Below are 12,724 nucleotides of genomic sequence, written 5' to 3'. Positions count from 1 at the left end.
CGAACAATTAAGCATATCTTATTTAAGTTAAAATTTATTCATAAATTGTGAAAAATATTGTTTAACTATAAAGTTGAGTTAGAAAAAAACTTCCTTATAGATTATAGTTGCAAGTCTGTATTAAGAGCATTCTCTTTTAAAAGAGGAAGACGAGTCTTAAGTAACCATGATTGTATAATTTCCTTGGAAGAGGCAAAGTTGTGTTGCTACATTTGGACCTATTATTAGAATTTATGAAAATATTGTCATATTCATAACTCCTTGAATTATTTTTTACAACGGAAAAATCTACGCATCAGAAAAATAAATATATCACAAAAGTGAAAATAAAAATCAACAAAACTCAGTATCAGAAGTCTTGCCTGTGTGTAGGACCAAAACTTTGAAGTATGTGATTGTGGAGAGGCTCTCACGATACAATGCAATATGCGATTGGGGGAGTGTCCTGCGATTCGGTCTTTCATCTGAACATGTTTGCACATCCCCAAATTCGTTTGACCGAGTTTTCGTCGAGTGACACGCGATTCGAAAGGTTTGACCGAAGTTTCATGGAGAGTTTGCGATTGGGAAAGTGTCCTGCGATTCGCTCTTTCATGTGAAGATGCTTGCACATTCCCAAATTCGTTTGACTGATTTTTCGTCGAGTGTCACGTGATTCGGAGGGTCTGACCGAGGTTTCATGGAATGTCATGCGAATCGGGGTTTGATGCGAAAAGGCTCGCACAACCCCAAATTCGTCTGATTAAGGTTATCGTCGATTGTCATATATGATTGGAGGTCCTGCGATTTGGTCTTTGATGTGAATATGGTTCACGAAATACTGTTGCTATAGCATCATCATCATCATAATCGCGAACATAGAATCTCTAATATTGACGAAAATCTAAAGAAAGCGAAACGCGAATGAGTGAAGCGATCGAATTTCAGAAGGTTCTTATGCGCTGAAGATCTGGGAAAGGACGTAGTTGTATGTAAAAAACCTTGAGATGAAGAGCAGGTACGTAGAAGGGAATATAGAAGACTAGGTCATTTGGAGATGAGTATCACTCAATTGAAATGTATTGTATAGGATTTTGGAAGATTGTGAGTATTACTTAATAGAATAATGTTTTTCTTCTTCCACATCATCATTTTTGCTGATGTGGCAACGTAATATGGAATAGCTGAGCTTTTATATACTATAAATGGATAGGCTTAATTGAAAATTTTACCATCAAATTTTTATTATTTTGTGAATTTTGTTACTCAAGTTTTATTTTCACTAATTTTACCGACTAATTTTTATAGTTTTTGCTGATTTTACCACCGAAGTTTTTTTTTTTGCAAATTTTACTATTCATTTTTTAAAATTTTTTTATGTATTTTTCCATCATGTCGGCAATAAAACAATGTAAAAAGTCATTTTTCTAGATTTTTGTTCATCGATTTTAGTTATAAATGATTAATCGATGTAAATAAGTCATTTTTCTATATTAGTTATAATTATAACTGATGTCATAAGTCAAAATTATCTATCTTTAGTAAATAGTTTTTGAGATCACCTAGTTTGGTATATAGTCTTACAATATCACATAGTTTTGTAAAAAAAGTCCGTCTGAGTGGTAAAATGCATAACAATTGAAAACTTAAGTGATAAAATTTACAAAAAAAACTTGGATGATATAATTTCAACATAACTAAAGTTAAATGGTAAAATTTGCAATTGAGAATAAATAATACTTTGATGGCTATGTACTAAATATATTGCAAATATTATTATTTTAGCTATGTATTCAAGATGTGAGTATCCTTCATTATATACAACATTGTTCGAGCCATATAGGACTATTACAAGTAATAAAATTCTTCCTCTCAATATGTAACACAACTGTATATCTAAGATTAAAATTCAAGACCATTGATTAAGTTTAAATAATCTCACCATAGTTGATCCATTTTGTTGATGTTATTGCAAATATTATTTAAATATACTCCCATTTAAAAGTGAATTACTGGAAGGCTCTACCATTAAATCAGAGTAGTAAATATCGAACTAATATGAATTGTTATCCTCAGATGTTCATTGTTGAATTTCTTTTTGTGGTACTAAAATTTCATGTAAATTACTCAAACTTTTAACAAGGCTGACCGTAGTGGTTCAATTGTTGAATTTTTCACATTAAGAATAGTTGCTACAATATATCTTCTCTTCATGCTCATTTTTACTACATGCCTAAGATGATGGGTCGGTATTGTGAATTGCTTCACATTGAAGAGTGCCTTTTGAGGACACTATATCACTATGTTCCATCCGTTTTTCCTTGCTTTTACCCCACAGCAACATGTACAATCCCCCCACAATTAACACTGATCCTGTTAAACTGCACAAGTACATCCACAAACCATAATATATATAAGGCATTGACACTTGGGAAAAAAAAATGAAGTTGAAGGTTCACAATTAAATAGCTTTTTCACCTTCCAACGCTGAGACACTCATCTAGTACCAATGTCTCGGAAAGGGTCACTATCACCAACATTAGAGGACAAAAAGCAGATGTAAACAGAGGTCCCTTCCTACGCACACACCATGCTAAAAGGGGGTAACACACTCCAGAGGCCAAGATACCCTTCAAAACAAAATTAGAGCCACCAATTATGTCTTGTTACTAACTTCATTTTAACAATGCATATTTTGGTTATATGTGTTACTTACTCATGACACATACAGCCAAATATGTAGACTCAAGCAAATTGAATACACATACTATTCTCTATGGAGAACATTTAATTAGTTACCGCAGAAGCTGCTGTTAGAAGCCTAAAGTCCCAACCAAGCTTCCACTGGCTCCAATCTCTCTCCGTAGAAAGAGCAAATATAACGGATAGGATTGAGGCCGTTGCAGAGGTTAAAGCTGCAATTGAATAGTGCCACGGAAACTTTTCGCTCATCTTTGTCTGGGCTTATCCAAATTCATCATGTTACAAAAATTCAATTATTGGGTGAGTTTAAGCAAAAAGTTGTCTAAATTTAGAGAAATTCATGTAGGGTAGCTTCAAAATTTAAAGGTTTTTTACTTTAGTAATGTCATTAAGAAACTCTCTTTTTTAAGTACACCATAGTTTTTTAACATTTTTTTATAAAATCATCAAAAAGTTAGTGAAGACGATTATGACTCTAACCTGGATTATCAACCACACAGAGTAACTCAGAGCGGCTGCAAAAGCTAGTATGCAGCCCAACAAGAGAGAACCTATGGGGGCATCGTGTGATGATGGCTCACGGTGCAACAAGGCAATGTTTGTTGACCAGAGGCATAGCCTTCTTCCTTTGTAGAAAGTGAGGATCATGGCACCACCGATTCCTGTTAAAGTCCCCAGCAACTTGGTCATCCCACCTGCTGTTCCAAGATTTGACTTCTCAAGTCTGGGGATGAAACCCCCACCATTGGGTCAAATGGTATTCAATATTATCAGTGGTGATTTATTGAATGTGGAGTGTTTGTAACATACTTTTTCTAATACACATCCTTATGAGTTAAAATTAGTGAAAACTACAAAATCATGAGTGTAGATCATTAAATAAGGGGCAAGACTCCCACAATATTGTTGTTTTTTTACAAATTGCAGTCAACAATAAAGAGTGTATTAGAATGAGTGTGGTAGAAGGGCAATTATTACATGATCTCAGGTCAATCTCTACATGCTATAATCGAGTATTATTAATTTTTTTCTCATAAAACACTCAATCATGTATCATGTAGAGATTGGTTAGGAGTAATAATTTCTCGAGATAGAAAGCTGTATTACTAGCATTTCTCTTCAATGATTAGATACAAAGTTATGGGGCATACCTTAGAGTAACAGACAAGATGTAGGTGACAGCGGGGATGAGGTTCAACATGGCTGTGACATATACTGCAGTTGTCAAGGCCAAGGATTTAACATAGAAACCTTGTAGTAAGGATCCCCTGCAAATTTTTAAATCATCATCTCACACTTATTTCTTAAATTGACTATCTTAAATAAATTAAGGCATTAAATATCTTACCCAAATAACCCACAAAGAAGACCTTGGAATAGAACTTTCCCAGTAACATATTGCAGGCTTTTCCTAGGGAAACACATGCCAAAAAATTTGCATATAGATTCAGATTAACATTAATTTTTGAAGGATGTTTGCAGCACACTCTCTCTCTGACAGACTCTTTTGAACACACTCTTTAGAATTGGTTGGAATTTATTAGAAATCACAAATTTTTGTAGGCCTCACTTGATATTTAATGAGCCTCTATTCTGATTTTTCAGCTTTCAATAAATTCTAATCAATAATAGAGTGTGTATGTGTGTGTTAAAAGAGAGTCTATTGCTACACCACTCTTAATTTTTTAATGTGTAATGTGCATTAGCTCTACTACATATGTTATGCACATGGGAAAGGCAACTAACTATATTTCCTAACTCTTTAATGGGAAACTTATGCAAAGAGAGAAACACCTTTCAAAGATGAGAGCAAGCGGAACGATGAAAGCAGAAGCAAAGAAGAACCGGTAGGCAACAAGAACACTTAAGCTCATTCCATCATCTGCCACAATCTTTAACATGATATTCACCACTGCATACAGTGTCTGGACCGCAATCATTAACAGTACAGGCTTCACATTACCTGTGGCTTCAACTTTGTATAAATTCTCCATATTTCAGTCCCTATGACCAAAATAAAGTACAAATGTTTTAGAAGACTTATCAATGCAGCATGGAGAAAAACAATAAGTAACAGCTTCTGATTCCCCTGTTGTTTTTGACAATTTAAACTTTAGCTTGTTATTGGAATGAAATGGGGAACAAATTCATGGACTCTTTTTGTGCGGCATATATATATGTATCAGTATAACTATTTAAGATATTTATTTGTGTCCCTTTGCTATATCAAGCAAACATGCAGTTTAGCATTGACAAGGAGGCAAATGACTTCAAGTTTGTGCTAGTTTTTTTAATTATTTTGTGTCCCTTCCTTTCCCTTTTTTGATCTTTTATATTTTTTTTTTCTCTTTTAATATCTGTAAGTGCAACCTATAGTTTGCATCGTGTAAAAGGAGAAAGCTTAAGAAACAAGGTTGCCTGTTAGTAAGTTTCAAAAGGTCTGCAGGCGACAGTTGTTGATTTTGCTAGCATATACTTAATTATTGATTTTATAATCGTTTAGAAATAAATTAAGCATATGAACCGAATATACTTGACAATTTACCTTTAATACCAAATCATACCAGATCCAATAAAAAATACATGGATTCTGATAGTCCAGGGGATTTACTTTAAAGAGCAAGATAAGAAGTCATAGGTGTTGATTAGAAGAGATGTAACAGAAGAAAAAAAATAATTAAAATGAACTTATAAACAAGTTAATTATGTTTTATATTCAACAAGTTAAATTTAAACTTTAAATTTAACTTATTTAAATATAAAAAAATTAAATATAAAGTCTTCTTACAAATCAAACCTAATTTTCAGGTGTTAGAATTGGCTTGTTTATAATTTATACTCTTACATACCATAATGTCCCAAACTAACTTGTAGGATTAGTGGCATCAAACATTTGCACTAGCGTGTAATCAGAGAGCTAGAATGATGTGTGTGGAATATTAAACCATTGCATCAAAAAATGGAGAATGCTTAAGAAACTGGGCTACCTGTTGGTAGATTTCAAAACGTTTGCTGAGGGAAGTTGTGGACTTTGCTAGCATACCATCTTAAAAATTGTCTCGTTAAGAATGATGAAGCTCAATGTGTAGCAAATCCCTATAAGTTTGGTAGTTGGTATACACCTTGAATTGACTTGTATCAAGCATTATTAATAATTAATTCTATAATGATGAATTCCGTAAAATATTGATTTATTTCTAATCCGTTAAAATATATTTTTATTCGATCTAATCCGTTAAAATTCAAATGTAAATATAGCCATGCATATTTAATTATTTTAAGCAAGGTTCACCATTGAAATATTTTTACTACTTATCTGTAATATCGTAAAGACGGAAAAATAAATATGGAGCCATGGCCACTTCTAATTAATGTCCCAACTTGGGGTAATATTTCCTCCGTTCACAAACTAGATGTATATATATATATATATATATATATATATATATATATATATATATATATATATATATATATATATATATATATATATATATATATATATATATATATATATATATATATATATATATATATATATATATATTTCCGAGAGAAATAAGAAGAGAAAATATAATATTCTTTCTAGCTTTAATACTTTAATCAATATTGACATGAAAGGGTGTAGATCAGAAACTTAGACACAAGCAATATCTGAAGGCGGGGGCAAGAGTAAAAGAACTTGCTATTGCTATCCACAATGTTAGCAAGGATGTATATCTTTCCCCCTATAGAAGAAAATAATCATATTGAATATCATGTTCTTCAAGTTATTCATTTTTCCATTAGCAGTCTTTGACCTTAGCAACATTCAAGGTTGTTGTGATCAAATGGCTGGGCTTACCACCCGATCATTTTCAGACTCTCCTCTGGTGTTTCCTAATGGCACTAACTGAGACTTCTTTTTCAATTCTTGGGCTGTACCCCAAAGCACCGTGTATAGACCGCACACAATTATCACTGCTCCAAGCACACTATACAATTTAACAAAATTGGAGAAGTCATATCAACTCATGAACATGACCAAAACCAAGACAAAATACGTCATATACTAATCTTATCCTCTCAGTCAATCATAACTAGATAAATTTGTTGACTTGTCTCAAATATCATACCCATAATAATTTGTGATTAAATAATTAAGTAAAATAATATTACATTATTTTTTTATTGACAAATATTAATTATTGATTTGTTAATTTTTGTTAATAAGAGAGATCAAATCTGTAAAAAAAAATTATCTTTTTTAACCACTCAATCAACCTTATATATATATCTTTACAATTTTATAATGTTAGTGTATGACCATTAAATTTAATAAAAAAAAATAGGCATATTTATGTAATTAATTATATGAATGATTTAGAGAATACCTTCCTAAATACAATTTCTCTTCCAACATTAAATAAGCAGCGATATCTACCAACAAAAGCTGTAGTGGATTGAAAACAGAAACAAATAGAGGGCCTCTCTTCTTTATGCACCAGGCAATGATCACGACCACTACTCCAGAGGCCACCATTCCCTGAATCAATAAACATTTACTCACATGAAACAAACTTCCTTTACTTTGAGCATTTATACACTTGAGCGTTCAGTGCGTCGTTGTTCTTTCTTTTAATTTAGAGTTAAATTTGTTTCTGATTCGTGTAAAATGAACAAATTTTGATTTTAATTTCTGCAGAAGTTTTTTTATTCCTCCAAAATCTAAAATCAATTAATGTTTTTTGTTATTAACGTTATATGAAATTGATTAATTAAATGCCTATGTGTCTAATAAAAAGGTGCTTAATATATATAATGCATAATGCATAAATTTTAATATTCATCTTATGTATTCACGATTTTTAATGAAGATTGATCACTTATGTCTTTTGATAAAAACTATTTCATATTATGGTGAGAAAAAAAATTGCGCCACCCTGTGTATATGTATGCAGTAATTAATTTCAATGTCCAAGACATAGTGTAATTGAAGGGCATACCGAATAAGCCACCGTTAGAAGCCTGATATTGAAACCCAGCTTCCATTGGCTCCAATCCCTTTCGACACAAAGAGTAAAAATATTGGCCTGTATCGCTCCCATTATGCTCATTAAAGCTGCGCTTGAGTGAGGGCTTGGATATTCTGCATTCATTTTAGCCTGTGCCGTATTAACATAAGAGTTAGGGCATGTTTAATTAATCTTCTCTACACTCTCACACATAAGAATAAGAAGAAAAAAAGTTTTCTTTTTAAGTTAAAATTTATATGTAAATTAAAAATATTTTTTTTAGAGAAATTAATATGAGAGAGCTTTATAAATTAACTTATAAAAAACTTTATTTTATTTTCTTTTCCTATAGATGTTTATTTATGACAAATTATATCTAAAGAAGCTGACCTGAGTGATGTACCATAAAGAATAAAAGCAGCAGCTTACTATGGCACATGGAATACCCAACAGTTTATTTCGAAACTCAGTGTGGTGAGATGCCACATGCCCATTTTGGTTCAGATGTGGATGCAGAAGGTTGATTTTATTAGACGACCAAATATTAATTTCTACGCCTTTGAAAAAGGTCATCAGCATTGCTCCACTAATTCCAATTATGGTGCCTATGACCTTTGCCCTTCCTTCTGCTGCTTGCAAATTTAACTTCTCGAATCTATATATAAAGTCAAAAAGTTAATTAAGCTAAAGTACTGTATATAAAATAAAATGGCAGTGCCCAACATATCTTTAAATTAAATCTCACTTCTTATAGTGCAATTTATATTATGAACAAAAACATTCTAAATTGGAGCAGTGTGTACCTTTAATTTCTATAATTTAATATTTTATAGCTACATCGCATGCCTAATAATATTATTGTATATTGATAACAGGCACAAGAAGTACCTAAACCCATATCCATAAAAAAAGTTTCTACACACACAGATGTCAACCAACATTATGTGTCGGTTTAAATGAAAGGAAATTGTTATTTTTTAAGCATGTAGTTCTTGATCATAGTTAAATCTCAAGGCTAATGAGGAATTTTCTTTTGAAGGGATCGGAGTTCAAGTAGAAGGTAAAGAAAAATGAGAAGTATTCAAAGATTATTTGGTGAAACTAACATTATAAATGATATATTTTGTTATTTGTTGTTGACAGTAATAAACTTTCAAACTTTGAAAATGACATGAAAAAATAAATCAAAATCATTGAGAAGGAGTTCCTATGCCTTTTCAAATATTGTCAAATAATTGGAATCAAATTGTATTTAAAAAAAAAATAGATGATCGGATAGTGAAGAAAAAAAGGTGGGAAAGTGTGGTTCAGTGACGCTAAACAATAAGAAGAAGTATGCATTAATTCCAAAAAAATTAAAGTATATTAAGGTCGATCATTTTCGAACATTACAAGCATGAATTAAAAGAGTTATTGTTGTGGGGATAATGAAAAATGGAGAATCGAAGTGGAGCATAGTTGTCCAAACTTGATTCATTCAATTATTAATACTTTTAAGATTTATACTATCATTCTTATAGAATCATCTTTTTAGTTGTCCTGTATTGTATTTCTCATTATATCTTATGCAGTAAGAGTCTTGTGTAATATAAATAATTATATACAGAGGTGTTTATAGAAGTAGAAAGGAAAAAAAACGTTATGACATATGTGTCTTTCTTGAGCCAAAATATATAGAATTTTTTAGTTCATCAGCTAAAACTTTTTAAAATAATATGAAGGCTTGTAAGAAGATATATGGGAGTGGTGTGAATACCCGAAGGATATGGCAAAAATGAAGGTAATGCCAGGGATAAGGTTGACCATGGCCAACATAAACGTTGCTGACGTCAAAGCCATGGCTTCGAGGTAAAGGTTACTAAATAAACTTCCCCTGAAAAATCAGTATCGTTCATTAGTTACGTACGTTATACCATTGAAAATATATAATCCTGAACAATCTAATTATGATATGACGATAAAGGTGAAGAATTCACGTAGCATACCCAAACAATCCACACAGAAATGCCAATAAAAGCACCCTCCAAGTAATCTTTGGTCTCTTCTTCCTGATGGCAAATTAAATAACTTTAGCAAGCCAAGTTAATTTGATGTGCAGGTTTGCATGTTCAAAGAAGCTACCATGCTAGTCTAGATCTCTCCTCTTAAACGGTTGAGAAATTTTTATTTTTCTTCAAATACTATAAATATTTGGTTTTTTTGAGAATGAAGTTGACAATATTTGGTTGTTAAAATATTAACAAAACATCTATCTATATGAATCAAACCATGACCTTAAGGTTGAACTTGGTTAATAATGCATGCTCTGAACCTAACCTAACAAACATATGCATGCTACCCTCGCCCTTTCTAGTTGTTACAATTTCATATCGGACTAAAAGGTATTTTATGAATTACAAAAACTAAGAAAAAATAATATTTCAAAGGATGATCTGGTTACCAATTTTTGCTCACTTATCTATTTCATTTTTTTTTAGTTTTATGGATGATTGATTTAGTTTAATCTAAAAAATAATATTTTTTCTGTTTCTTAAAAATCTTAAAAATAGTTATTTGCATTAAAATTATATATTAAAATAAAATAAAAACCGAAAAAATAGAATAAATAAAATTAAACAATTAAATTAAACTTTTAAGACAATTAATATCTATATTCACGAGTAATATAATACTAGTTTGAAAACAATTGTTGATCGTTCACGCTAAAATAAAATAAAATAAAAATAATTGTACTAGGGTTTACATGCTACCACAAAGGTTTTAATATTTTCAGCAAAAAAAAAAAAAACAAAGGTTTTAATATTCGCTATTGGTTTGACTGTGATAAATAATTGACAATCATGATATCAAGATTTCAGCAATTATATGCCACGATAGACGACACAGCCAAGGAAAGGGCGTAGTGGGATGATGCTAATTACTTATTTATGTTGTCAGTTTATATTAGATTTGAATCTTGTGTGATATGATCGTCTTGTTCAAAAGAGAGAAACATAATAACTTTCAATATAACCAATATTACCAATATTTTTTCCATTGCTGATGCAATATTTTTTCATTTTTAAGATTTTTTTTAATTTATCCTATTTACTAGTACATAAAATAGAAATTTGTCAATAAATATTACCTTACATAGACATGACCGTAAAGAAAAAAAATAATATATAGTTTAAATTTTTTGAATAAACTAGTTGTAATTGACTTGAGTAATGAAAAATAAAAATAAAAAAGATTATCATTACTATACTTTTAAATAATTTTTTAATACACTTTTATCATTAATTTATTTTTAAAGAAAATAATTTAAATATTTCACAAATACATTATTTTTTAATTATTTAAAATGTCAAAATTAAAAATATATGATATTTACTTTATCACATAAAAATTCACACAAAGGAGAAAATATTTCACAAACCAAATCCCCGTGAGTAACAATGTATTAGTAAATAAAGAAACTAAAGGCATGCAATAATCATGGACCTATCAAAGACGAGAGCCACAGGGACAGTGAAAGCCGAAGCAAAAGCAAGGCGATATGCAGAAGCTACCCTCATGCTCATTCCATCATTTATGGCCAGCTTGTACATCACATTCACAGCAGCAAATGCAATCTGCACAAACACCATTAAGATGTCTGGTTTCAACGTATGCAACAAATTACTTACCTTCTTCATGTTCGTGAATTACTATGCTAGCTAGCTGCATTAATATTTGGCAGAAGATAATTAATCTTATGGTATGGAAGCTCGACTCAAGGTTGAGCTATTTTTATATGGAGAGTAGATTCAGTTTCTAAAGTGCTTATCTCCACGTCACCATAATATATGCATATTATATTAAAAGAGGAATGCACATTTTTATTGTTTTATATAATATATAACTAATTATAATAAGTTAGGTGAATCAGGGGGAATTGTCAGTTTGACTTTCCGGTTTGCCTTGGTTCTTGTCCGCAAGTGAACAATTTTTGTTTTTTTAAATGCTACCAAAGGGAGCAATTGAGCTTTATTCAGACAGACGAGGGTGGAGGCCATATAGGACCACAATAAAGTCCATACCATAATGCATTATTATTCAATCAAATACTAAAATAACTATGACAAATTTATTGTGTGGCTAGGACCGTCTGCCTATAAGTGGCGGGTCCCTGTGTTACTATATTTATAAGTAAATAGTACTAGCTAGTATTATGGCAAGATAGCTTAATTTATCAAAAAAATTAATTTTTAAGTTAGAAATTAAGAAAAAAAATACCATTTTAAACCTTCATTAATTAACTAAAAATGATTATATAATTTACTCAAATTGAATTTCAATTCTATACTACATGTGAAGTTTAATATTCTTGTGTGTCTTCCTTCTCAAAACTTCCCCCTCATTATTACTGTCTTGAAAATGGTTTTCGCTTAACGTGGCTTCTTTGGATTCCAATAGGTGCTAGAAGGATTCTGATCACACTTAAGTCAATATATACAAGAGGGAATCAAGATATGAGAAAATTAGCAAATGAAAAACATGCTTTTGTTGCTTTACTGCTTTATATTGTGTTCATCCCACTGCTAGTGTCATTTTCATTGGCAACTTATTGATATGTTCTTTTCCTTGCCTCTTGTGATTTGCAGGAGGCTGTTATTTAATATTTTCAGTCTTGATTCAGTGCTTCTTATGTAATTGTTTCGATGCTCATTTGGTTTCTAAGAATTTGGACCCCAATGTTCAAGTCAATAGTGATTTTGAAAGAGTGGTGATATACAATAAATGCATATTCGATACTATTGAAGTTTTGTTGTCTCTATAAGGCATTTGAGATGATCGAATTGGATTGTCTAGCACAAGGCCTAAGGTTTCTGAAAGGCAATGTTAACCTATTACAGAGTACAACATTAACGATTTACCCCTAGAACAAGGGGTTCTCTCCTATACTTAATTAGGTGTATTGTAGTAGTCTTATACTTGGTTATATGAAGACTGTGGATTGTATTTTCGCCTTTTTTTTTAGCGAATTTTTTTCAATGAAAAAATAAAACATCTTTTAAAAGTATCGG

The 12,724-nt window shown here is 31.1% G+C and overlaps 2 protein-coding genes across 3 annotated transcripts; both read right to left on the bottom strand.

Moving 5' to 3' along the window:
* Positions 1–2,002: 2,002 nt before the first annotated feature.
* LOC100793109 (nodulin MtN21-like transporter family protein) lies at positions 2,003–4,825 on the bottom strand. The gene is made up of 7 exons (NM_001252813.3): positions 4,477–4,825; positions 4,031–4,093; positions 3,834–3,950; positions 3,163–3,406; positions 2,779–2,937; positions 2,458–2,609; positions 2,003–2,360 (listed from the first exon to the last, which is right to left on the bottom strand). Exons 1-7 carry the CDS (start codon positions 4,674–4,676, stop codon positions 2,213–2,215), a joined length of 1,083 nt encoding a protein of 360 aa, NP_001239742.1. The 5' UTR covers positions 4,677–4,825; the 3' UTR covers positions 2,003–2,212.
* A 1,410-nt stretch (positions 4,826–6,235) lies between these two features.
* LOC100803545 (uncharacterized) lies at positions 6,236–11,421 on the bottom strand. 2 transcript variants are annotated; one of them, XM_026129383.2, is made up of 7 exons: positions 11,160–11,421; positions 9,662–9,724; positions 9,433–9,549; positions 8,067–8,331; positions 7,668–7,826; positions 7,056–7,207; positions 6,236–6,656 (listed from the first exon to the last, which is right to left on the bottom strand). In XM_026129383.2, exons 1-7 carry the CDS (start codon positions 11,351–11,353, stop codon positions 6,509–6,511), a joined length of 1,098 nt encoding a protein of 365 aa, XP_025985168.1. In that variant the 5' UTR covers positions 11,354–11,421; the 3' UTR covers positions 6,236–6,508. The 2 variants fall into 2 exon arrangements, with proteins under 2 accessions (XP_025985168.1, XP_040873945.1); XM_041018011.1 differs by having other exon boundaries at positions 8,106–8,331; positions 11,160–11,413.
* Between the last annotated feature and the right edge of the window lie 1,303 nt (positions 11,422–12,724).

Source organism: Glycine max, chromosome 8, assembly GCF_000004515.6.
Source record: "Glycine max cultivar Williams 82 chromosome 8, Glycine_max_v4.0, whole genome shotgun sequence".
Lineage (NCBI taxonomy): Eukaryota > Viridiplantae > Streptophyta > Magnoliopsida > Fabales > Fabaceae > Glycine > Glycine max.
Note: the sequence above shows the minus strand (reverse complement) of the source record. Positions and strands in the feature narration are given on the sequence as shown.

Excerpts from the sequence above, each read along its gene's own strand:
- LOC100793109 (NM_001252813.3), bottom strand. The coding sequence starts at position 4,676 with ATGGAGAATTTATACAAAGTTGAAGCCACAGGTAATGTGAAGCCTGTA. Across the intron at positions 4,094-4,476 it reads CTTGCTCTCATCTTTGAAAG|GAAAAGCCTGCAATATGTTA; the intron begins GTGTTTCTCTCT and ends GTGTTTCCCTAG. Across the intron at positions 2,610-2,778 it reads TTCTAACAGCAGCTTCTGCG|GGTATCTTGGCCTCTGGAGT; the intron begins GTAACTAATTAA and ends TTTGTTTTGAAG.
- LOC100803545 (XM_026129383.2), bottom strand. The coding sequence starts at position 11,353 with ATGAAGAAGGTAAGTAATTTGTTGCATACGTTGAAACCAGACATCTTA. Across the intron at positions 9,550-9,661 it reads TTTCTGTGTGGATTGTTTGG|GGGAAGTTTATTTAGTAACC; the intron begins GTATGCTACGTG and ends CTGATTTTTCAG. Across the intron at positions 6,657-7,055 it reads GAGAAATTGTATTTAGGAAG|TGTGCTTGGAGCAGTGATAA; the intron begins GTATTCTCTAAA and ends TAAATTGTATAG.